The 26,704-nt window shown below is 38.7% G+C and overlaps 1 protein-coding gene across 1 annotated transcript in view; it reads left to right on the top strand.

Moving 5' to 3' along the window:
• Positions 1-26,704, top strand: part of ARHGAP24 (Rho GTPase activating protein 24) — a 330,318-nt gene that overhangs the window by 121,640 nt on the left and 181,974 nt on the right. Inside the window, exon 3 of the mRNA XM_069485543.1 lies at positions 14,622-14,709. Within this exon, the coding sequence (XP_069341644.1) occupies positions 14,622-14,709 (88 nt within the window). The remainder of the gene's footprint in view (positions 1-14,621; positions 14,710-26,704) is intronic.

The following is a 26,704-nucleotide window of genomic DNA, read 5'->3' as shown; positions in this document are numbered from 1 at the left end:
TGCAGGACCTAAGCTATTTCCTTCAATAAAGAAACTCTAATGAACATTATTAAAGTTGGAACATTTATTGTCCTCTCCAAAAAATCAGGTCACCGAAGTCTCTGGCACAGGAATGAAAGTTGATTATCTCACCCCGGAATGAAAAGGAGACCAGCATGGCCGTTGCACCCTGAGTTCTAAGTACTCACAACGCGTCTGAGTTATGTCATAAATCACTTGTTAATCATATATTAGAAAAGAAAAGAAATAATGGACTTCTTTTTCTGTGATGTCCACCTGCCTGTTGTTGGTAGGTGGCATAGCGATCTGAGGGCGCTGAGGAAATTACTGTTCAGAACTCTGACCAGTTCTCGGTCAAAAGCTTGCTGGTTTCCATTTCCTAACTTGCCAGGGAAAAACTCCCTGCAGGATGAACCTGAAAACTCACAGATACATCTCACGGTTTCTTGCTCGGGCCTTGTTTATTCTTGTTATTCAGCGTATGTGATTCATACTTTGAGTAACATTGTGTATGTATATTTGTGATCACTTTTCAATATATATATATGGTAATATTAGACTATAAATATAAATAATGATAATAATTGATAATGTGTATGGAGTGCCAAAACTCTGTTCTATATCAATCAATTACCAAACTAGACTTAAAAGAAAAATGGCATTAGTAATGGCTGCTGTTTATTTTATTTATTTATTTAGTTATTTATTTTTTTGAGACAGAGCCTCACTCTGTTGCCCAGGCTAGAGTGCCGTGGCATCAGCCTCGCTCACAGCAACCTCAAACTCCTGGGCTCAAGCGATCCTCCTGCCTCAGCCTCCCAAGTAGCTGGGACTACAGGCATGTGCCACCATGCCCGGCTAATTTTTTCTATATATTTTTACTTGTCCAGCTAATTTATTTTTATTTTTTTAGTAGAGATGGGGTCTTGCTCTTGCTGAGGGTGGTCTTGAACTCCTGAGCTCAAACAGTCCTCCTGCCTCAGCCTCCCAGATTGCCAGGATTACAGGCGTGAGCCACTGCGCCCGGCCCGGGCTGCTGTTTGTTAATACTTTATCTCCAACCATGTGTCAGATACTGTTGCTAAACACTTCACATGCATTATTTTATTTAAACCTCAAACCAGTCCTCTGTGGAAGACCATTCTATTTTTTAGATCCATTTTACTAATGAGGAAACAGAGCTACAGATATTTATAATAATTAGCCAAAGTCATATATTTAGGATGGGAAAGTCAGAATGGAAAATGAGTTTGTCAGAATCTCAAGCCTATCCTCTTATCTACTTTGCTATCTTCCTCTACTAAAAATAATCCTGGCGAATGCGTGATGTACTTACCTTCCTGCTCTTTTACATCATTGTACCTTGACGTTGGAAAGGAGGCCAACTGTCAGGAAGTCAAGGGGCACACTCTGCTGGCATCCCCTTCCTGAACACCCCACCAAGGGGTTGTTCAAGTCATACTTGAATTCATCTGATAAAAGGGGACCCAATTCACCTAAGAAAGCCAGTTTTAGCTTTCAGTATCTATTATTGCTAGACCAGATGAGTTCTCTTGGGAGAATAAAAGAACAAAATAAAATTATCTTTTCTGTAGTGTTTCATAGTTAACAAATTCTACATGCTTTATTTAATCTTAATCTCCAAATCATCCTCTGTGTCAGTTTAAGTACGCATTGTATTAGAATTATTCCTATTTTATAGATACTGAACCTCATCAAAAGATTGGGTAGCTTCATTCAATCAGCCATTCAATAAACTTTTATCTATGCCTTCTATATTCCTGGTACCTTGTTAACTACTGGGGATAGAGAAATAAGATATAGCTCTATTCCTGAGGTCTGTGACATTCTAGGGTCTCACATACCTTCAGTAGCATCACCCTCCTACCTTAGTAATGGTCAGAACTCCCTCACGTGATCTCCCTTCCATGCAAAACCGGCTGGGAAATGAAATCTTAACCTTGTGTGCCCAGAAGGGAAATGAAAGAAGAGTTAATTTTTAATATGATAACAGGTTTTAAGAGAAAACATCATGTGATTATCTGCACAGATACAAAATAAAGGTTTTCATAAAAGGTAACACCCACCCATGATATTCAAATTTAAAAAAACAATTCTTAGTAAACTAGGAGTAGAAGGCAGCCCCCTGAAAATGATAACGAGTACAGTTTCTGATAAAAGGCTCTAGCCGTAATCATAATTAATAATGACACGCTGAAAGCACACCCTTCCATATTAGGAATAAGTTAAGGATATTTACTATCATCACTTCAATTCATTCTTTTATTAGTGGGTCCTTGTCAGCACACAATAGATAAATGAAAGAGAGAAATGTATAAGAATTGGAGAGAAATATACACAACTGCCATTAATTACAGACATCTGTGTCTACAAAATATTTTACAAATAAAAGAGTAGAAAGTTTGTTGCATAATAAATCCATATGCATTTTATACATTAGCAGTAAATAGTTAAAACCATATTTTTAATGCCATTCCAAAGAGATTCCAAGATACAAAATGTATCAAAATATATACTAATACAAATATATTAAATATTATATTCATACATATAAATTTGTAGTATATATAAATACAAATTTGTATATATGCAAAAATATACTAATTATAATTATTTATTGAAAGACATTAAAAAACTGTAAATTAACAGAGAGATATAGATTGTTTATGGATTGCAAGTCTTAACCCTGTGAAGATTCTATTAATATTATAGCAGGTTTAATATTGTAGGCAGGAAAATTGATCTGTGGGTTCAATGCTGTGCCAGTAAGTATCCCATCAGGTCATTTTGGAGGGAGGTATTGACAAGCAGGTTCTAACTTTATATGGAAATGTAAAGGACCAAAAATGGGATATTTCTGATGAAGAAGAACAAAGCAAGGAAACTTTCCTCACCTAATATGAACATATAATAATTAATATAGTCTAGTATTGGTTCAGGGATAGACAAATCGACCAATAGAGCAGAATAGGGAGCTTAGAAAAAGACCCTCACATGTATAAAAAGTAATTTAATAACAGCTGGCATAGACGGTTCCGTTGAAAAAGAATAGAATTCTCAATAAATGATTCTGGCATTATTGTTCCCCTTTCTACTGAACCACTCTCAGCAGCAAATAACTATAATCCATTATATCTTCTCCTAAAACAAAACAAAACAAAACAAAACAAAACAAAACACAAGCACTATAGCCCCTGCATCCTTCTTTAGCTAGTAACCCATTTATCTGATCCCTTTCCCTTCAAAACTTTTATTTTTAGAATTATTGATAATTAATGTCTCCACTTTCGCATCTCAGATGATTCTTTCTGCCACCCACTGGAATTGAACTTGCCTTTCTACCAGGATTGTAACTCCTGTTTACCTCTAAAACGTGTTCCAAATAATTATACTTTTTTTCATCTTAATGGCTACCACTCTTCTCTATACTGAACTGGTCTGGGCTCCGGCTTCCACTCTTCACCCCTCTTCTAGATGACGTCCATTTTCTGTTCAATTGCCCAAGTATTCTTTTAAAAATACAAATTATATGATACCATTCTGAAAAGACTTCAATGGCTTCTCACTGCACTTAGAGTAAAATCCGAACAGTTAACCTTAGCGTGCAGAGCTGAACCTGATCACCCCAGCCTTCCTCTCAAACATCACCATGCTCTTCATCTCCACGTGGTTGGACTTGTCTCAACATTTCGATCTCAGCTAAAATGTCACCTGCTTATGGAGGACTTCCGTGACCAGTGACCCCGGGCACTTTCAAACATACTACCCCATTGTTATTAACAGCACAGCACTTTACATTATCTAATAATGACCTCATTTGTAAATTTGTTTATGTACGGATGGATCTATGCATTTTTTCCTTCATGAAACTGTAAACTCCGTGAGAACAGGGGCCTCATCTGCTTTCTGTGCTGCTGCGTCTTCAGTCCTTCAAACATTGGCTGACCTGGAGAAGGAATTCATAAAAATTCACGCTGCGTCCTGATTGTAACGTTAACGTTGGAAATCTGTGCGTGTAAAAATAACTATCAAAACACGGGCAAGAAAGAATTTCTATTCCGTGTATTTGAAGAGTGGGAAGATGATAATGTTAATTTTAACTATTCTATATTAAACCAGATTCTAATTAAGTCGCCACATTGTATCTGGCTGATCTGACCAGGGGGCCCCGCTGAGTATTTGGAATTGGGGTGCTTTACTTCTTAATCGCAGAAGCCGGCACAATATTTTTAAGATAGAGAAAGAAATCGATGGCATTGGAGTAGCTCGTGGCAGGAGCCAGGAGCCAAGAAAAGACCTATTGTGTGAGAGCAGGTATAAAAATCACTGGAACTTCTGAGATTAAAAATATTAGGCTATTGAATCCAAAACTTTCGTTACTGATTATTTTCTTCTGGCATTATTTTGCTAAGCAAGAAGAGTAGTTGTTGACCAAGCAAGGCCAAAATAAAATTAAAAATTAAAAAAAAAATATTCTCACGTGTGTGCACATACACACACACATACAATTTCCTTTCTCAAAGAAACCTGAATATGAAACGATTTTCTTAAAATCATGCTTAGGCTCTTACACCCTGCGGGGGTTCACTTCCCAAGCTTGCGCCTCCATACTTCTAGGATAATACAGAGCCCACCAGCTGTATCTTTAACACTGTGAGTGAATTAACTCAAAACAGCTTTATGCACAAAAGGGTTACTTTTTATGTTTAAAAAGTAATATTCTTGCCATGTAGGAATTGTGGAGAAAACCCATAATATTTAAAAAATCAACTGTATGGCAAAAAGTATTAACATTTTTGTAAAATTTGGTTTTTTTCTCAGCCTATTATTTTTGTGTTTAATTTTAATCTGTTGAATAGATAAAATAGTCTGAACATGAAAACCGTATTAATAGTTTACATTGAATTGATTTTTTAAAAAATCACATGCAGAGTGTCAAAAGCATCTGTTGTGATTAAGTCCTAAGTTGCTTTCTTCATGCTGAAGATGTTTTTACAATCTGTTAAACTTTCCCATTTCAAAATTCAAATGTATGTAAAGTTATTTAACTATAAAATAATGTTACTTAGTTGCTAAAAAAATTAGCAAGATCATTATATTCAGCACAACAGGTTATTTTGGTACTCTAGACTTAGCTGTTAGATTGTTCCTTCCGAGGTTAATTCTAGGTCCTTTCCTTCTAATTTTTTAAACACACAGAGGGTTTTTTAGTTAATTAAAATAAGAGCTTAAAGGAGACTATTTTATCATCAATTTTCTGGTCCTTTGATAATGGCTTATTGGACTCTTCTCTTTAGGTTCCTACACTTTCCCATGATAAATATTATACAGCAATACCTGTTTTTGTTCTTCACATCTGTTTCATAATGTTCACTTTAAAGGTAAAATTAAAATGAACCCAAAACGACAATGCTCCCAACTTCCCCTTTTTCCTTTCTTTTTCTCCGGCTGCCACAGACTTTATTTCAAACCTTTGGCATTTGCCACCCCCTGAGCTGCTGAAATTTTCTTTTCCTAGTTGAGAAATAATAAAAGTTGTAAAATGACGTGTATTGTTGGACACCGAACACAAGGTTCTGGTAACTAGTAGAGAAGGGTTAACAATGGAACTCAGTTCCCTCCGAATAACGATGTTTGACCTTGCCACAGGTCGTCTGCCCTGGGATTCAAGGACATGAATGTGAGAATGGTTTAACAGTGTCCTCCTTGGGAGGAGAGCGCTGGGTTAGAAGCGACTTTCTTTGGCTGCCACCTCTCTGGATTTCTTGCACACTCTGCATTCTTCTCCAAAGTGATTGGCTGATTAAAAAATTAGGCACCATTTACCAGTATTTGAGAATTTAAGGTAGACTCATTTTAAAACCTCAGCTGTTTACAGCCTCCCCTCCAGGGGGTCACTGGAAGATTTGTTGCCAAGGCTTTGTATGTTTTACTTTCCCTTGGCTGCTGCAACAAATTACCATGAACTTGGTGGCTCAAAACAAATGATTCTCTCATGGTTCAAGAGTCAAGAAGTCCAAAATCAAGGTGCAGCAGGGCCAGACTCTCTTCAAAGGCTCTGGGCAGGGGGTGGGGGGTGTGGGGGGTGTTGGGGGTCTTTCCCTTTCCTCTGCCAGCTTCTGGTGATTGTCAGCAGTTCGTGGTTTGTGGCAACGTCACACCAATCTCTGCCTCTATGTATGTTGCTGCGTCTCCGTCTCCTATAAAAACATCTGTGATTAGATTTAAGCCTCAAACAGATAATCCAGGATAATCTGTCACACTCCTTAATCGTATCTGCACAGTCCCTTTTTCCGGGTAAAGTAACATGTACAGGTCCCAAGGATTAGGACCTGATAATTTTGGGTGGCCATTATTCAGTAAATTCTCCTATATTTAGACATTTTCTAGGACTGCCTTCCACACTCCTTACTGCAAGACAGAAACCTAAGTTTAAGGTTCCAAAATGCTCTCATCCGACCCTGCTTTCTCCTGTCATTTTTCTTTCCTTCAAAAATATATTTATGTGTTTTTTGGTACACAAGTAATATGTGCTTATTATTTTTAAAAAATTTTTTCAATGGAAAAATTTTGCAAAATAAAAATTATCTATACCCTGACTACCCAAGGATAACCTATATTAACATTTGCATTTTTTTTGTCCAAGCCTCTTGGCATCCTCAACATATAATGCATACTAAATCTATGTTTGGTGAATAAATGAGTGAGCCAATAAATTACACAGTGGCTTTCTATTATCTGGTTAAGGAAGTGGTGCTGGGACTTCCCAGAGTCAAATGGCCTCTCTGCACCTCACCCGCTGCATGCTGCCCACCTTACGTCCTCTCCAGCATTCTTTCTGTAAACGGACAGGGCTGGCACATAGCAGCCTCATTGGTGTTGGCCGTCGCAATCCAGGGTGGGAAAGGGATTTCACTCCAAACGGAAGAACTCAGAGTGGAAATTGTTGGGGGATGGGGTTTTGTGTCGGTATTTAGATTATTTTTCCTCCCAATTACAATCTTTCAAAAATGACCAGGGATACCTTAAGAAAGGTATATGCTGAATGCCCATGGTATTGCAGGGGAATTCATATATTAGATAAGTGTTGGGAAAGATAGCTTCTAGGTCTCTACCAATTTTGAGAGTGTGATTATAGAACTTTGGTTTTAGAATCATAATGTGTCTTCCTTTATCTCATTTCCAAATTTGCTCCCATTTTTACCACCACAATCAAGGAATTTCTCCATTCCTCAATGAATCAAAACATACTGACAAAAAGAAGTGACCCCGATATAGCTAGAATGGCGTTGGCCGTGCTCCCAGAAGGACTCCACCAGGGAGGAAATTCACATTCTTCTGTTGTGTCCAAAGGAGGATTTCATGCGGGGTAAAAGATCCTTGGGTCTGAAAAGAAACGGTTAAAAGCCTTTAATGAATGATACCAAAACACGACACATATTTTATCTCTATCACAATTAATGCTGCTCTATTCGCCTCCTAGGATCTGAATACGGGCAATAATATTATGCAAATGGTGTTTTAAAATTAAAACGAACCCACAATGATGATGCTTCTGAAGTGCTAGATCTGCAGTTTATGATATAAAATGGCAAGAGGAGACATCTGTATGAATAATTTGTTTTTATTTATTTGCTAATTATAAAATATTTCATGATGTGTCTTTAATTTAAATAATGGTTTGAAGATATAATGTGTGTTGCTCGCTTTTGTGTGTTTTATTAGCTGAGGAAAAAAAGTAAAAGTAGTAAATTCTACAATGTGTACAGCTTTATTAATATTGTGGGTTTTTAATAAGGCAATTTATAACAATGCTTAGATCAGTGTTCCCCAAAGAGATCACATATCAGAATTACTTAGGTAGACTCCAAAGTGGTACCAATTTGCAAGTCTCCCCTTCTTTTTTTCTTCCTGGCTGCACCCCAGGAATCTGTGTAACTAATTTCAAAGGATAAGAAGAAACTTGGTAACTATTTATAGAACTTCTTCAGACTTATTTAATAGCAGCCATTGATTAGAAATAGGAACATAAATTGAGTTAGTACCTAAAGGTAAAATCCTTAAAGCAACTTGCGTGCATTCCTTCATTTGTTTTTGTTCAAAAAATATGTATTAGGGATCTACTGTGCCGGAGTCTCTGCCTGTGTTCCCACAGCTTTGTCTCATTTATAAAACGAGAAGTACCTATGTCACAGAGTCATTGGGCAAACTAATGACAAAAGTAGCATGCAAAGCGTTTAGCAAAATAATAGTCAAGAGATGTTAGCAATCATCATTATTAGCATCAAATGCTATGCTATTTATTAATGATTGTTAATTAGGGATTTGCTTGTTTTGGTTAGTCTAGCCTTGCAAACATGATAGTAAAAATGACTTTAAACTTTCTAGTTAGTTTATCTCTCTGTTACTCATTTACATGATATTAATATCAAATATATATTGAGCTTTCACTGTAATCCTTTCATTATTTGGGGATTAGCAAAATATGGGTCCAAAATATCTTTGAGGCTTCTGGGATACTAGAAAGATTTTTAAATATTAAAATAGTAAAATAATAAATACTGTGTGCCGGGCGTTTTTCTACAAACTTCTGATGTATTAGTTCACAATAACGTTATGAAGCAGCTTCTGTTTTCATTCCATTTTAAGGATGACAAACCTGAGAAACAGGGCGGAGAAGCATCTTGCCTGAAGTCACGTAACTAACGGTGTTAGAATAGGAACCTGGCACTAGGGAGTTTGACTCCAGAATGTATTTTCTTAACCACAGACTTCATTGTTATCAGGAGATTGTTATGTAGCCAGAGCACTTGTGGATACAATTTAATATCTTTCATAAATGTACAGTATCCTATTCCCTTTTCATAACACGGCCTTATATGTAACCCTTTTTTCAACTTTCTGCCTTCCCTGAGTAGCTCTGAGATACAGGAGTACAAAGACTCTGTTGGTCTTTCTCATCATTGTATTCTCTGTACCTAGAAAAGGGCCTGACACACGCTAGGTGTTGTTTAATAAATACTTGTTGAATGAATTGGTGAAATTACTTGCTACAAAGAAACAAAATTGAACAAACATATGTTACTGTAATAAAAACTGTTGAACAATATTCATTTCACCTTGATCTCGTTTTCAAACCTCTGTGCAGTCTCACAAAAAGATACATATATTGTCAAGCTGAAAATTTCCCTAGTTCCTCGTGATACTCATGATCAGTGTTCATGCTGGAAAAAAAATCTTATTGCTGTGTTTAGGAAACTAACAAAGCTACTGCATAAAAGTGCCTTTTTTAAAATCAAAATTCCAGAGAAGATGATCCCCATCCCTCTTTTCAACAGCCTCTAGCCCTTACCTCAATCTCTTGTGGTTTTGTCTTAGTGATCTGATATTAACTAGAGGTGAGCTTTCTTTTTAATAGCCATTTTAGCGGAAAAAAACAAAACTACTAGTATGGTTCTGAATTATATTGCTTTTGCTGACTCTTAGGTGTCAAACTATAAAGGATTTTGTTTATCCAATTATCCTATGTTGAAGTTTTAAAGACTCTTTCTAAAAGGAATATTCCCTATCAGGAATAAAAATAAGTATAATTTTATTCTAAGTGTGCCGATTAATTATTGTTATGTAATTATTGCCACACGTGCTGAACGCCTATCAGAAAGATTAGACTTCCTTCTCTCTCACCTTCTGTAATTTGCAGTGAAGGATACCGAACATCATGGGGTAATTTATGCCCGTACTTAGAAAACTCAGGGCATTTGCACCCTGGCTCTTTGGTCACTCAGTATTCTAGCAAGAAATTGATAGCTGCACCCCAAGAGATGCAGCTGTGTAGAGTGTGTGGTTTAAAAAACCATTTACCAAGTTTTGGAGGGGTTAATGAAAACCAGTGGAGAAGGAAAACACTCTGGGTTGGGAAACAGAGAGGAACCCACTGCTGCTCTTAGCTGTACTAGAACCTGGGGAGGCCTGTGAGGAGACGTGGGCCGAGATGAGGCCCAGAGCAATAGGGCCAAGTGGCTGCCCCGGCACAGAGGGAGACAGGTAAATAAAGATCTTGACCTGTCTCTCTTGTGGTCTTCTCACTTCTTAATGCAGCCTCTCAAACCCAACCTGAACCCAGAGACCAAGAGAGCCTGGTTTGTGCAATTCCTAGAGATGAATCTCTCAGGGTAGAAAAGAGAGTGAAGAGTGGAAAGATCTGTGGGGACAAATGGAGAACATCGAGCATAGCCCCTAGCAGAAAATGAAAGAGTATCATCTACTTTTGGTTTAGGTGCATGGGACTTATGGAACTTGAATCTTCCTGATCTCCATATCTAACAAGAGGCATCACCTTTCTTCTAGCGATAAAGGCAGAAATTCAAGTCATTTTTCACCCTTCCTTCCTTCTTTATTGGCTGTTGAAGCCATGACCAATTTCGTTACGTATTTCTTAAAAATATATGTCTCCACTAATCCCTCTCTGATGCAAATGTGTGCCATTTCTACTGCCGACACCTTTGTGCAAGTCTTGTAACATTTTATGTCAGATCCGTTGCTTTATGGTAACAAACTGGGAAGAGTCTGGAGTTCTCAGATCTCCATCTGCTTTGCTCAGGATCTTGCGCTGGCTCTCGGTCGTTCTGGATATCAAATGCAACCGCTCCTGCCTGGGCTGAGATTTCCTACAGCACGTCCTCAACATATGTAACCAGCGATTGTTACTTCCTCATTATTCCTCCACGTGGATCTTTTGCTTATTCTAATGTGCTCGGCACATATGGCTCCAATTTCTGCTTTTGTTGATGTTATTTCCTGCACTTTGAAAGCTTTCCCCTAGCCCACTAAATCTTAAAACACTATCCTCCTCTAAAAGCCATTTCCTTTATATTATCTTTCCGAACTAATCAGCCTGCCCTCACGATACTCGCTCCTGAAACTTTTATTATATTTGCTTGTTTTTCGACATACTTTGGCACGCATTTGTTTTATAGTCGTGGACTGTGTTATTCTTGTGTGGAGAGTAAGAGTTTATTTCTTTCACGTACCTCACATCACTTGAGATAATTATAGAAATTATATCTGACATATGGTGGTCTGTCAATAAATTGCTTTTGAGTTAGATTGGGCACTCGAATTATACTTGCTTATTAGTCAGTGGCTTGTTTGGTTAGCTAATTTAGAGCAACTCTGGAAGAATTAACCAAATCCGCACAAACAGTGCATAACTTTTGAGGACTGATTCCTTTCTTAGGTATTTACCCTAAAGGAATAAGTTAAGAAGGAGCTCAAAGACTTAGCTTCACGAATGCTCATTAAAACACTCTTTATAGTAACAGTTATAAAAAACCATAAATACTTTACAGCAATAGAAGCAATAGAATGTGAAAGTATGTATATTTAAGCAAGTATTATACAATTCAACTCTTAAAGATGATACAGATTATGACATTGGCATAATAAAAATATATGGTTTTTAAGTTTTGAGGCAGATAATACCTTTTTATTTTGATTACTGTTTTCGTAAAAATTACTTTATGTGTTTATACACACATATACAAAAATACATAAAAATAGGAGAAAATGTATATAGTGTTGATATTGGTTAACTGTGGTGGGCAAATTAGAGACTTTGGCTTGTTTATCTGCATTTTCTGATAATGTATACATTGCTAAATACGTTGAAAATAACTATCACAATTAAGACATTTCCCTTAGTTGTGGACTTTACGTGATTTCTATGCAAGGTGATCAGGTTAGTTGTTTCAATTAAATCACTTTACTTTGCTTATGGAATGATTTAGTGAATTGACCACAGTAAATGTTTGTCAGTTATAGTATATCCTGCCTTAAGCACTGTCTACTGATGTTTAAACTTATTATTTTTATATCGCAGTTTGTTTGGAAAGCTGTCAAAATAGAAAACTTGTATGATGTCAAATTTGAAAATGAAAATAAAAACTTCAGCCAGAAGTAACTATTTCATATATATGAAAAGACAACAAAGGATAGCATTACTCGGAGTCTTTTAATTACCAAGTGAGGTAGTTTGGGATTTCATGGAGGTTGTGCTTATGCAGGAGAGTGGTTTGAATTCAACTTATGTGGCACATGTACAATGTAAGGTCTTAAATAGAGCCTGAAGGCATAGGGCTAAACAGGAGTTATACATACACACACAAATATACTATATGCATAAAATGAATACTGTGTATATCTGGAAGGTTAGATGCTATGTTGTAAAACTAAGATAAACCACAAACTGAATTATTTCACAAAATCCTTTCAGTAGATACAATAAACTCTTAATTGAAACAATTGATTATGCCTTATATAGAAACCATATGGATTAAATCTGTGTAATAAAAGGTCTTAATTATAATAAATATCTTTAAAGTAGTAATTTTTTAAAACTATTAATAAGATATCAGTAAACAAAATGGGATCCACGGGCCAGAGGAATCTAGAGATTATGCAAAGCAGAACAATGTACTTCTTGGAGGAGGAAAACCAAGGCAGAACCTCCATCACCTGACTTGGTAGGACGTGGAGGGAGAGGGGAACTTCTAACCTACAGTCCCTTAGGTTTAGTTAGGGAGTGCTATGTTTTAGCTCTCTAAGCCCCAGAAGGAGGGAAATAGTTGATGACTATAATTTCCTGTGCCAAACCAGGTCGGATGATAGTTGAAGAAAATACTGCGTGAGCTGAATATTGCTTCAAGCTGTGAAAAATGGGCAATGTAATATAGTGGACAAGAGCATGGGCTTTGTAGTCCAGCATGCTTGACTTTGAATCCTGGCTTTCTTGCACTAATAGTACTCATTCACTCAACAATATACTTTTTAGCATTAATTATATGCCAGGCAAAATGCTAGGCGTTGGTGGTAAATAAGGCATCAAAACGTGTATTATCTTTGCTTCCTTACAGATTGATGAGGGGGATAGACATTAATCAAATAATCTTACAAAGAACGTAATTATATACTGTGGTAAAACAGTCCAGGAAGAATTCAGGAATTTATTTCAAGGATATCGTAGATGTCGTCAGTCCTAAGAATGGTATAAAATAATCAGGGGAAAAAATGTTGTCCTGAGGTAGATGGGAGCAAGATGCCGTTTATAGAAGGGCAATTAGCTGGATGATAGAAAACTGTAGAAAACAGCAAAAGTGTAAGAGCAGAAAAAATAGCTGAGAGATGTGAGTGGCCACCAGACCACCCAGACCTTTATCCTAGAACAAATAAAAACCATGGAAGGTTTTTAAACAGGAAAGTTGTAAGATCAAATTTCTGTTTCTGAAGATCACTGGCTGCTATAAGGAAAAAAAAATGGATTGAAATATGTTAGTTTTCTAAAGAATTCAGTGAAAGGGCATTTGAAACATTCTGGACAAGAGATAATAGTTGCTTGAAACTAGAGAGTAGTGGTAGTAGAGATATATGGTCGAGAGGATGATTCCTACATTTCTGACTTTTGCAACTGCGTGGAAGAGGGTGCCAATCCCTGAGCTAGAAAATGCATAATGAGGGCCAGATGTACCCGCTTTTTAATTTGACTATGTTGAGTTTAAGATGTCTTTGAGATATCCAAGTAGAAATGTCAGATAAGCTCTTGGATGTAAAGGTCTGAAGCTCAGAGAGCTCTGGGTTAGGAACATTAATTTGATATTCATTGTCTTATAGTTGAGTATTGAAGTCACAGGCATAGATGATATAGCCTGGACAGCACTAGAGTCAGAAGAGAAGGAATCATTGGATACATCTTGGGAAAACTCAAATATTTAAAGGTCAGTTAGAGTTAGCAAAAGAGACTCAGCCATCAGAGAAGTGAGGGGGGAAATCTGGAAAAAAACAAGAAATCAAGGAAAGAAATGCTTCAAGAAATAGTGGTCAGTAGTGATGAATCCTTCTGGAAAATCAAGTTCATTGAGGGTTGAGCACTTTAAGCACGCAGCTTTGTGAGAGTCATGAAAGTGGAATTGTAGATGCATAAACCAGGCTGCAGCGGATACCTGTGAGGAAATAGATTCAGTGTAGACAACTCTTTGCTGGGCAAGGAAAAAGACAGGATTATAGCTGGAGTGGGAGGTGGAGTCGAAGTAATTTTTTAAATGGGTTAGACTTTTAAATATGTCTTAGTACTAATGGAAATGGTTCACTAAAAAGAGAGAAATCTAACAGGTAGAAAAGAGAAGGGATAACCAAGAGAAGTCTTATCACAACTTTGGCTCAGTTATTTAATGTGTCTGCTTTATTTTCACAGCTATAAAATGGGGAAAACAGTATCTACCCTCATAAGGTTACTCTGATAACGAAATAATACGATGTTGTCAGAATCTTCAGTAACATTTCTGGCACACAGAATGTGTTTTAAAAATTGGTGCTTCAGATGTATCTAGCAGCTAATATAGTGTCTTATAGATGTGAGGTGCTCAATAAATATTTGTTAAATGTTGAATAAATATGATTCCGGTACATGATTTTTGATTATTGGGAATATAAAGGAGTCTGATGCATACACCATACACCTTGGGTATTCACGATGATGATAATGATCATGATGATACATGCTGTTTGCTATCTGATAATGTTGACATTTTGGCCATTTGTGTTCACAGGGCACTATTTTTCTGCCTGGAAATAAAGTCCTTGAACATCCCTGCAACGAAGAAAACCCAGGGAAATTCCTTTTTGAAGTAGTTCCAGGTAAGATACTTTTTTCTGGTTTTTATTAAATTATTATCATTCTATGTTGATAAAGGTGAAAACAGGTTAGACATATTTTACTCTTCTTGAGTCGTGGCTGAGAACGTTCATTTGAGAAGGCAAGTATCAAATCTGGTTAGTGTTTACACAGATGACGAGCCCAGGTTTGTACACAGGTGTAAACGAATGCATGCCCACTGACACACTCCTGGTGACACGACTATTGGACTTCCGTTTGTCCACGAGACTCCAGAGTTGACCAGAAGTCATGACACAGCATTTGTAAGAGACTGTTGGAGACAAAGTTACTTTTACAGTGCCCCTGTTACATAAAATTTGACAAGGTGTTTTAGGTAGAATGCTTTGCCCAGCTAATTCGCTGACGTATTTTCTCATGAGACTGCACCTTAAAGGAGCCCTTGTTATAAAAACAAAACAAAACAAAAACCCTCTTGCAATGACTTACCAAGTATTACAGTTTTGTAGGTCAACTTTACTCCCAAACAATCACTCCCACGTGTTTGGCTTGTAAAGTTGAGCATTGCTCTGCCGTGTCATCAGAGCCTGCGGTTGAGCTTATGAACATCTGTTCATTTTCCTCATCATCTGCACCCATTCTTCTTAATGTACCTGATCTCCACTTAAATTGTTGACTAACCCAGCAACAGATTCTTCAAGGCAGTGATCTACTTCTTTGATCAATTCTTCATCCTTCCCTTATCCCTCAATGTAAGAAAAAGGAAGGTAAGAATGTCATTTTTATAGAATTGGCTCTAGCTGACCCAGTTTATGTCATATTGATAGTGATTTAATCACCGTCTAGGGTGGGTGTGAATTTATTTGGGTGAGTGAGTGAGTTATATGTAATTGTTATTCATAATGCTGGCACCAAGGCAGGGAATCAAATATTTTTCCCAGATTTATAAATGCTGGGAATCTAAAATGTGAACTCGTATTTTTTTGTCCCCTTCGATGAAAACAGCTGGTGCGCTGAGTTCATCTGGCTCACGGTGGAATCCATGACTAAATGTTAATTAATGCAGCCGAAGTGCGGAAAGGTTAGTCAGATGCATTGTGTTACTTGTTTCCCCCCAGGGAGAACATATTGAGAGAAACCTGAATTCTGCTTGCTCTATTAAAGTCCTTTTATTCTTACTTCTTAGTGGAATAGCCTGTATAGAGCCAGATTCCAGATGTTGCAAAGTCTTTGAACTATCAGTAGAGGAAATTTCTTTTCCTATTTATTCTCAGACATCAGTGCATGTTGGATTTTAAATCAGCATGATATTAAACTGATGAGTATAACTTTTTATCTCCAGTACCACTGGAGGTCTACTGTTCCATTCAGTCTGCTAGCTGCAAAGAGATTTCATCTTTTAGTGAAGAAGTTCTGATGTAATATAGATGGATAATCTCAATGCTGTCTTAGAGAGAGCTGTATCTTCAAGACTAGGAAGTCATGGATAAAACCTCTTCTCCAATGTTGCTGTCTTGGGCATATGTTTCATGTGTAGTGCATACGATATAACGGTGCTTGATGAGTAAAGCTCAAGAAGTTTAACACTGTGTAAGACGGAATTTGAAAGTTGTCCTTTCAAAAAAAATTTTTTGAAGGAAATTCAAACCTGCTTCTGTAATTTTGGAGGTAAACGGATTATGTTTATTTGAAAAATTCTTCCTGAATTATTTCTACAATATGTTGTAACTTCTAAATTAGGTTTTAGAATTCTCAGTCTGCTTATGAAGTGTGAAGAGAATTAGGCTAAATGCTTCTTTGAAGAGACAGCTGGCAATACACATGACTAGATTGAGAATCCAGCATTTGTGTCTGCAATCTTGGTCGTTGGGGCTCCCTTGGTGTGCCCTGACATCAGCATTGCATTTCCTGGCGGATGCTTATGTGGGAATCTGTATAACATGATTTTCATCCATTTATTTTCAAAATCAGAATTGTTTAGGGATAGCATGACACTTGGTTTATCTTTGCAAATGGGAATGATACGACAGTGTTTTCCACAGTTGTTCCAATTGTGCAATAGTTTTTACATGGGAATCTGGGAAGTTACTACAGCTTCTTTTTATTTGTCAGAACTCATAGGAGGCAGGAAGGCGGGCAGAAATGCGGTTGGTGCTTTGTACAGAACTCTGCAGGCCTACCTGGTGGCACATCCTCATAACACACATGTATTCTATATTGACTTTCTCTGTAGAATTCTCTTAATTGCCACTTCTGAAAACCTGCCGTAAAAATGATGCTTACAGAACGAACATATCTCTGTCTTTATGAGCAAATACCTCAACCCTAACTACCCAAGATGTATCGATGAATAGGAGAGCATTAAATCCTTTTATCTCATCTGCCCATAATGATTTCCAACAAAACGGACCGAAGCTTCCAAAAGCTCATTGTCATATATTCTAGCACTGTATGTATACGTTCACATTTGTGTGTATGTGTATAAATATACAGCTTACCTATAATGCACTGTCTTTACATCAATAATGTATTCATATATATCCGTATATAGGTAGGAATTTTTTTTTATTTTTGCTTTTGCTTTAATCTGAATTATCCTATAAAACAAAGGAATAATCGTGTGCAAATAAGAAAAAAACAGGAATTTTCAACAAAATTGAGACTCTCAGGTCTTGGTATATTACTTATTTACATTTTTAATATATTTCTACACAGATATGAGGCTTTTGTGAAAACTTATCTGAAAAAAATCTACCATATTTTAGGCTTAATTTCTTATAGATTCATTTTCCCATGAAATGAATAATCTCTCCAAATAATGCTATGGTTTATAGCATTTCACTCCTTTTTTTTTTTTTTTTTTTCCTATTTCCCTACTGGTTATTCAAAAAGACGTCAGCCAAATTGGCAAATTTGAAGACTTCTTTGTCACACATGCCAAATTTTAGACTGGAGTAAACTTTCAGGGCCAAGTGCTAAGCTTTTGGGAAACGTAGTTGAGAAAAGAATGTTGGCAGATCTTTAAGAGACAGTCCTTGAAGAAAGAAAGTGCAGTTAGTCTCTTTGCTTCTGGACATGCGTTCTGGTTGAGTTTTCCGAGTGATGTTTAAAAAAGAGGAACAGAGTAATTAATGGAATCGTGATGCTTTAACTTTCTTAGGAAAATTGTCTCTCACTGAGAGAACAAAATGATACACAGAGACTGGCAAGAAGAGACAGAGGACTATTTGTAACTCCAAACAATTAGGGTCACATCTTTCTTGCTCATTATGTAACCTTAACACCTGGTACAGTATAACACACAGTGCTAAACAAATATTTATTGAAATGCATGTATTTACCAGGTTTATGGAAGAATCTCAGTCCTATGAAGCCGTCCCCCACCTTGCTACGTTGCACTCTTCCGTGGGACCTTTCCTTCTCCTGGTCCGGCAAAGACCCCTTTGTGGTTCCAGTGGCTGATGTGGAGGGAAGCTCCTCACATCCTTCCCTTTTCCGCTTCTCTGCCTTCCTCTCTGATGATGAGACCAAGAGCAGGAGGAAGAAGGTAGAAATCTTCCTACACAGGTGCTGGTGCCGGGCTATAGCCCTTGACGACCGGCCGGTCATTTATACACACATTCCTCTCCAAAGGCCGATGCTTTCATGGGGAGCATCTGCAGATTTTTCAGCGTCCCTGAAATTGGAAATCCACTTCCCGTGGCAGGATGCTCCCAGCTTGGGGACGGTTCTGTTGGAAGGGATGCAGCAAAGGGGCTCGGAGGGCGGCTGCTCTCTTTGTGCTTGTTCAGCAAGCAGGAAACGCTCGCACCCTGGCCTGCCAGTGAGGGAGATGCTGGCTGTTTCACTTCATCTTGGCCTTTCGCCGCTGGTCATCAGCTCACCACCCGGCAAGGCCGGTGGCTTGCCAGGCCCCAGAGGCTGTCACGAGTCCCCAGCTTAGAGAAAGGGCAGGTGACTCTTCTAGCGCATGTCAAATTCTACAAACAGTGCTTTTGTTCCCCCCTGACTTGTTCTGATGGCTGGGAGAGATCCTAGTCCTCCCCCCTCAAAACACAGTGTTTATCTTGAAAAATTTCGATCTCCAAGAGATACTTCCTCTTTTCTAGTCCTTTTCCTTGTAATAGTCACGGGCAGTTTTGGTTTCTTCTTGGAAACCAAATGCTTTCTCTAAGTAAGCCCCAAAGATAAGTGGTGAGGCACAACTTTGATGGGTCTTTTGGACTTAGAATGTGGGTTTTTAGCCCTTCTTTGAGTGGTTGGGGCCTTAGCAGCAATTCCAGGAGAATGAACAGGAAACTTTTTCTTTCTCTCTATCTGTGATTTTAGATGGGAGTCCCAGGAAACACACCCTGATGGAGAGTTATGTTAGAATGCTGATGAGGACATGCTCTCTGGAGATATTTCAACTGTGAGGGAGGGAGGAAGGTAAAATGGGGCCAGAGAAGCCCCCCACAATGAATGCCAAGGTGACTGAGGTCTCAGCCGCTCCAATGGGGTGCCCTGAGGCTGGGATGTCCCTCGAGGGGCTGGGCCTTTGTTTCCCGGTGTCAGCTAGTCCCTGATTGGGAGTCGGGGAGACAGGTAAACTCAGGTGAAGCAGTTCCTTGCCACAGTGGAGACCAGTTCCCATGAGGGGCTCTGGGCAGTCCCCCAACCAATATACCAGTCTCTGGGATCGAGACAGAGTACCGTAGACTCCATTATAGAATCCACGGCTGCATCAGTTTCTAGATTTCTCTCTTCCAGGCAATGTTCCAGGTTCCTTGCGTGTATTGCTTTGTTTAATTCTCGCTACAACTCTATGAGGCAGGTAGTATCATTGTCTCCCTTCGGTCCATTCTGCAGATGAGGAAACTGAGGCAAAGAGAATTAATTTGATCAAGGTTAAAAGGCTAACACTAAGTAGTGAATGTATGTTTAAGTATGTGTGTGCAGGGTGTGTTTGTGATATGTGTGTGCGTAAATATACATATATAAAAAATAACACATCACCGATTTACAAGTAATGTTCTAAGAGGTCAAAATAAAGTATATAGGACTTAAAAATGGGCTATTCGAGTATTAGAGGTTGGAGCCTATTTTCTGAAACATGAATATGTGAAGTTCTTATTTTTTTTAACTGAAATGAATATACTGGTATCTCTTTCTGGTTCATCCGCTAAGGATGAGAGCTTTGGTGCTTGAGGGAAGAGGAGGTATTTTCATTTATTTGCAACTATTTATAATAAAATATATGCAACACAAATAGGCACTGGATAAAGATGCCCACTTGCAATTCTTTTGAAAGCACGTTCTACGGCCGTGACTCTGCCGTCATGGAAAAGTGTGGAGAGCAGCCCACTTTCCAGCCGTGGTCTCACTCCGGTATGAATCACCGCAGCACATTCTGCATGTGGAGTGTTTTTCCAACAGAAAACCATCACACTCTGGGGGCCGGTTCTCTTCATGACGGGACACACGTTGCTGAAATTGTTCTCAGCTTCATCACAAACTCCCCACACACACCGGCCAAGCCATCGCTCACGCTCCAGCCGCCAACCAACACACCTGATATTAATCATATGCTGGGACTCAGTGCATCGACCAGAGACTTCTTATGAGTTTCAAGGGCAACTGCCAATATTCCAGACCCGCCAAGCCCCATCTGGTCCAGTGCCCAAAATCAATAATAACTAAAACTAGGAGGTTTTCTTGTCCTCTCCCTTCCCCCAGGGAAAGAAAAGAAGAGGTAAATAGAGAAGAAAGGGAGATCAGGAATGAAGAGGTAGCCATGGAAACAGAGAGAATAAGAGTTTTGGAGGATAATCTAAAGTGATTTTCATCTGCAAGAAACAAAATTAAGCCCTGCAAAAAAAGAACAAGGTGTTATTTACCCCACTTTTAGCCATGCCTATGCTAATTATTTCCAATAGGCTCAGACAATTATATATTACTTCCATAAATTTCAATTAAAAATTTTCCATTCTAATTATTTTCCAGGAGTATTTCTTAGCAGTTAAGTATTTCTTACCAGTTAAGTAATTTCATAGCAGTTGAGAGGACATGGATGCTTAAAGAAGCTAATAAATGATTCATGGATCCTTTTGCCAGAAAAATATTAATGCATATACCTACCAAAATTGCACACACTGTTGAGGGCTTCAGAGATTCCCCCAAACATAGTCATGGACCACAGATTAAGAATAATAATGTATTTGGGACTACAGAGTTTATTATCTCTCTCTCTCTCTCTCTCTCTGTCTCTCTCTCTCTATGTTTAGGTTTATATCTCTATGTTCCTGCGCATCTATGTGTTTCATCTATGTCATGCATGCATCAACATGACAAATTTTTCTCTGTTTCTGGTAATTACCTGGTATGCTAATCAGTTTTAGACTTTTGCCTCTCTGAGTCTAATTGTTCTTTCTCCTGGTGCTGTGATTGTGGAACTCCACAGACCTATTTCCTGCATTTACAAAATAACTTTTCCTGGACAGAACATTTCCTGGGTCCAGAGGCTATAAAATTTTTTAATTTATCAGAACTTGAACCTACTTAGATGGTCAGCGCAGCTGTTTTATGTAATAGGCCAACTGAGAAATAAATAGTTCTGAAAGAGATTCATGGGTGTCTGGGAAAGAAAAAACTTTTCAGTTTTTGAGATAATAATGTAACATAAGCAATGAACGTTTACCATCCTTGTCTGCACTTATAACTCTTTCTGAATTGAACATACAATGTCATTGGATTTAAAATGCCTGTCATTTAAAACTGTAAGCCAGTATTTGGCATTTATTTCATATGAAAATGTAGGGATATTTTAATAGTGTTTTAGCATAAAACTTGGGTCATTTTTTTGATCACCAGTTAAATATGCTGCTGAGGCATTTAATTCTACAACATTCCCTTTATTTTAACCTTTCTTTTCTTTTTTGTTTTAATACCGTAAGTTAAAATCCATGCAATTATGTTCATTATCCAAAAGCAGCTGTGACAGTCTCTTTTGTTGTCTGCCTAAGTCTGTAGGCAGCCCTGAAGTTTTTTTGTTTTTTTGGCTTGATTTTAATGTGTGCAAATCATTTAGAGAATGTGAGTAGGAGTTGTTTATGGTATGAAAACATAATTCTATGTACACAAGTAGTTCTGAACATGAATTAAATAACTGCATTGGTCAAAATCAGCATGTTTTAGCTACTATGTATTCTTTTATTTAAAAAAAAAAGTTTTTGGGATTCTTGTTTCAGAATTCCCTTCCAACGTAAAATGCCTTAAAATACATGCTTGAAAAAAGTGATGAATATGGTACAAAGAGCATTTTTAAATGTTTTTAATCCTTTGAAATTCTGGCTAATGTCATTTCAACCAACAGGCATTTGGGGCATTTATGAACTGATTGAAAGTGTGATCATACAATCCTCTTGTGTGAAGAGTCTGTTTGAGGAGGGTTCTCTTACAGTGTGTGTAGACAGGTTGATCCGTTTACCATCATTATATGCCAGATCAGGGGCCAGCAAACCTTTTCTGCAAAGGACCGAAGAGTAAATATTTTAGGCTTCTTGGGCCATAAGGTTACAACTGCTCAACTCTGCAAATGGGTGTGGCTGTATGCCAATAAACTTTATGTACGGACACTGAAATATAAATTTTATATAATTTTCAGACATCAGGGAATAGGATTCTTCTTTTGATTTTTTTCAACCATTAAAAAATGTAAAACATAGACAGTGGGCGAGATTGGGCCCCTGGGCCAATCTGGCTTGCTGACCTCTGCGCTAGATAAAAAAAGCAAACCCATGAAAAGGAGGCTGAAGGTACTAATATAAATCACTAATCCCCACTGGTGCCACCAGAGCCAGAATTAGAGTCTGAGACAGCCTGTCTCCCCAGGCCATGGGATTACCCATGGCCTCAAAGTCATGATTCAGGAACTATTTGCCAGCGTTTTTATTTAGAAGTTCCACCTCTGAATTTTTTATATATCTATATAGAGTAGATATAGATATATTCTAAAATCATGATGAACCTAAAAATGTTAGTGACCAAACAGAAATTCTCTTTTTGAAACACTGTCTTAGCTCATTTAGAATTCTAGATTTTGAGCAGAACTGAAATCTCTTATGTGACTTTATGAATACCATTAATAGGAGCTTGCGTGTGTCTAGCATGAAAAACATTTCCCATACTTTGTTGAGTCTCTGCACAAGTTCAGGGAGCTATTCATAAGCATTCTGAGATGGAAGCATCCCTTGCAAGATCAAATAAATTTGAAGTATCTTCTAAACTCTCCTTTTTACAATGTACATTAGCATCTTAAAGCTCTAAATATCTCGTAGAAAATGACGATACATTGTTTATTGGTAAAGGAAACAGACGTAACAAGCTTATCTTCTCAGGGGGTAGTTTATTTCCCCTACCACACGTTAATTAACATCTCCCTGCCCCTAACCCCGTCAGTTCCCCTTAAGCATCAGTATGAGAAACACTCCTATACTATTCATATATAACGTTTACATATTTCAGGCCCTATACTGGTATATGTCAGGCTTTAATTCACATTTTTAATAAGTGCTAAAACCAGGCTTCACACCCATCTGAACCCAGAAAACCATCACAATTATAGCCTTCTTATACCAATAAGAATAGGGATAGATTTATTATCAAGATCCCACTGGGACCAAATATCCAAGAGTTAAGAGAAATAAGGATGACAAGAAGAAATGAGGGGATGGGTTTGAAAGTCAGTGTACTCTGCATTTCCTTCCTCTTACCTGGATACAATTCTTATGTTGTCTTTGTTCTCTTTCTTCCCCATTAGATCGGAAGCTCTTGAGAGTGGATACTTTGTATCTCTAACCCCTAGCAGAGTGCTGCCCTATGGAATATGCTCAATGCATGTTTGTTGAATTAGTGAATAAACTAGACTCCAGTTTTATCATCTATGCAATGACTGCACTGGATTAGTCAAAATTAGAAGAACTGCCCAGCTCTGAATTATTTAACTTGATTATCATTCTTTTTCCCATTGCCCCAGGAGACCGGAGACTAGAGAAGTTCATTAACTTCTCAGACTCTGCACTCTTTAAAAGGCTGTGCTCGTTGCCTCCTCCTTGAGTCCTTCGTGAATACTAACACCAGTGGTGTCTTTTCCTACTTTGATGTCAGAAGGCATCTATTAATTATTTGCCAGAATAAATGTGATCTCCCCTGCATTATTCTTCATGGCGTGGTTTTATTAAATAATTACGCCTTCTCAGGCTGCTGTTGTTCACCTGCCTCTTTTGTCTAGTCACTGAAAAGGGCTTTGCAGTAGAATCGAGCTAAACACATAGACAGCGAAGTGCTCAACAAATGTTGGCTGCTGTTTTTACAAATAACAGTTCTATGGTAGGACTTCCTTGAGCTGGAGAAAGAATGTGTTTGGGTGAGTTGGTGGCTGGTGGAGGTTAGAAATGATGTGGGAAGGAGGAAGGGGAATCATACTTCACGGGAAACGGCAGATATCAGAAGAAGGAAAATGAGTGTGCAGTGCCTCAGCTGCTGGTGATTAAGAGTGGGAGGTAAAGTTACAGCAAAGAAAAAACTGCCATGTCGCTGCGTCCTGTGCCAGCTCTCAGGGGACCAAGAAAGGCTTTCTCCTTCGTCTTTTCTTTTCGTTTTGTAATAGAAAACTGAGACGATGACATCCTGAATGTTTCAAAAAGTAAAACCCTAAGGACCATCCACAGCCCAATCACCCATCCCTGGGCCTGTCAGACTTCCTGGCTTTACAATGGGTGTTATCTTTATCTGCCTGTTAGTCTGAGGGTGCATTTGGCCACGTCTGAGTTTTGATGCTGCCTGCCCTAAACATTGTCCATCCGCACAGCCCCACACATCCATCCTGGAGAGGCCTACATGCTGATCCATCAGAGTTCCTGAGAGATCGTGGACCCTCCAAAAATGTTCCGTCCCACCTGCTGAAATCTCTACACCCTAAACAAGAAAACTGGCAGCTTGACATAAAGCCACCTATGATTTATAAAACCCCAGGGATATTTCAAGTACGTTGCTAAATATTTTGCCATATACAAAGCTGTTTGCTTTAAGTGTGTGAGAATAGAGAAGGATAGAAACTGCCCTGTGTCACAGTGGCTAGGAGGAGAGACGCCTAAGGGAAGGATACTAGGAGTCGATGGTGAAAGGAAAACCATCAGGGCCACACCGGAGGCCAGTGACAGGAGGGGACAGAGGTAGGAGCTTTCTGCATCAGACAGGATGAGGATGAAATCCCAGCTCCGTCCTTTGAGCTCATTGCTCAGGCGCTCTAAGCTATGGTTTTTTCTTAGGAATCCTCCATCCTAAGGTCGTGGTGAGGCTGGAAGGAGATGAGAATGGGAGGAGCTCTCAGCACTCCGCCTGGCCCAGAGTCAGCCTTACCGAAGAAGTGACATTTCGGAGCCATTGTCTGTATAGTGCCCTGTCTATATTAATAAATAAATGCCAGCCTGGAGACCGAGTGGCCTTACATGGGATTACATGTGTGGCAGGAACTTAGGAAATAAAATTTCAATGTGGGCTGGAGTAATCAAGGGAGTCTTCCCAGCGGCAGTGATTCTGCAGCTGGAATTTAAAGAAGTGACAGGATTTTGATTAGATAACTACAGAGTTAAGAATTTCAGGGTGAAAAAATATTGGCAAACGCATGAGGGAGGTTCTGAGACCAGAAAGGGATGCCATGAGCACCCCTGGTACTTGAAAGAGAGGTTGCAGTAAGAAGAGGGGACATGTGGTATAATGCCTGTGTGTGTCCTGTGACTCAGGCTGTCCAGGGACGTGGCCATCGGGTGGTCCCTTTTCCAGCAGTCCTGATTTTAGGAGCCTCGTGGCCATTCAGACACCAGGCTGCCGTCACACAGGTCGTCGGCTCATTTTGTGAAAATACACGGCTCAATGCCAATCAAATGCTCATGTTTCAAACACAGGAGTTATAAACCTCAATTCAGACTTGTGTATCATAATCCAATTGCACCAACCATCTATGGCTCTGATAGGCCTCACCACCTTTACGGACAGTCACTAGGCTGTTACTATGGACTGTAAAAGTTTTCCCATGAACTTGCACTTGGTTAGCACTATTTTTAAAGTAGTATTTTGTGTGTCTGTGACAAGAGAAGGGAGTGGGTAGAAAGAGTCTTTAGAGTGTTTATTGGTTTTTCCAGGACTGCTCTAGCAAAATACTACAGACTGAGTGTCTTGGACAACAGGAATTTATTTTCTCAGAATTCTGGAGGCCGGAAGTCCCAGATCAGGGTGTCTGCAGGGTTCGTTTGTCCGGAGGCCTCTGTCCCTGGCTTGTGAGTGGCCGTCTTCCCCCTGTGTCTTCACATGGTCGTCCCTCTGTGTCCTTCTGTGTCCTCATCCTTTCTTTTTATGATGACACCAGTCGTATTGGATTAGAGCTCTGCTGACCTCATGTTAACTTAATTATGTCTTTTAAGACTATCTCCAAGCCAGGTCACGTTTTGAGATATTAGGCATTAGGACTTCCACATACGTTTGGGTAAACACAACTCAGCCCGTATCACAATAAAAAAGGAGATGAGACCTCACTCTTCTTCTAGAAGCTTCTCTTTTGCAGGGACAAACCCTGTCTCTCGCGTTTGTTGCTGAGTGTGTAAGTTCCCTCCTGCTCCTCAAAGAAAGAAGCCGCAATTCAGACCTGGCTGTATGTGCATCACACTGGAATCCGGAACGCCAGTCACTCCTTCCGTAAATAGTGAAAGGGCTGAATGAGGTAGCAACCCAAATTATCAACTAACAGCATGTGAAATAAAAATGGCGGCTGGCCAGGGAAAGAACAAATTATTTTCTATCTAGCTACTCTTTCTTGCAAATTGACTTGGATTTAAAAATCCTCTTAATTTTGCTCCTAGGGTTTTGCTTTGTTTTGTTTTTATCATTTTGATCAAAGGAGACCGATTGGACTTTTAGCTTTAGTGATGTTGTTATTGTCTTTTTTTTTTTTTCCCCTTCCTTTTCATCCAAGGCTAGTTTTAT

This window comes from Eulemur rufifrons, chromosome 13, assembly GCF_041146395.1.
Source record: "Eulemur rufifrons isolate Redbay chromosome 13, OSU_ERuf_1, whole genome shotgun sequence".
Taxonomy (NCBI): domain Eukaryota; kingdom Metazoa; phylum Chordata; class Mammalia; order Primates; family Lemuridae; genus Eulemur; species Eulemur rufifrons.
This window is presented reverse-complemented; position numbering and strand designations above follow the sequence as displayed.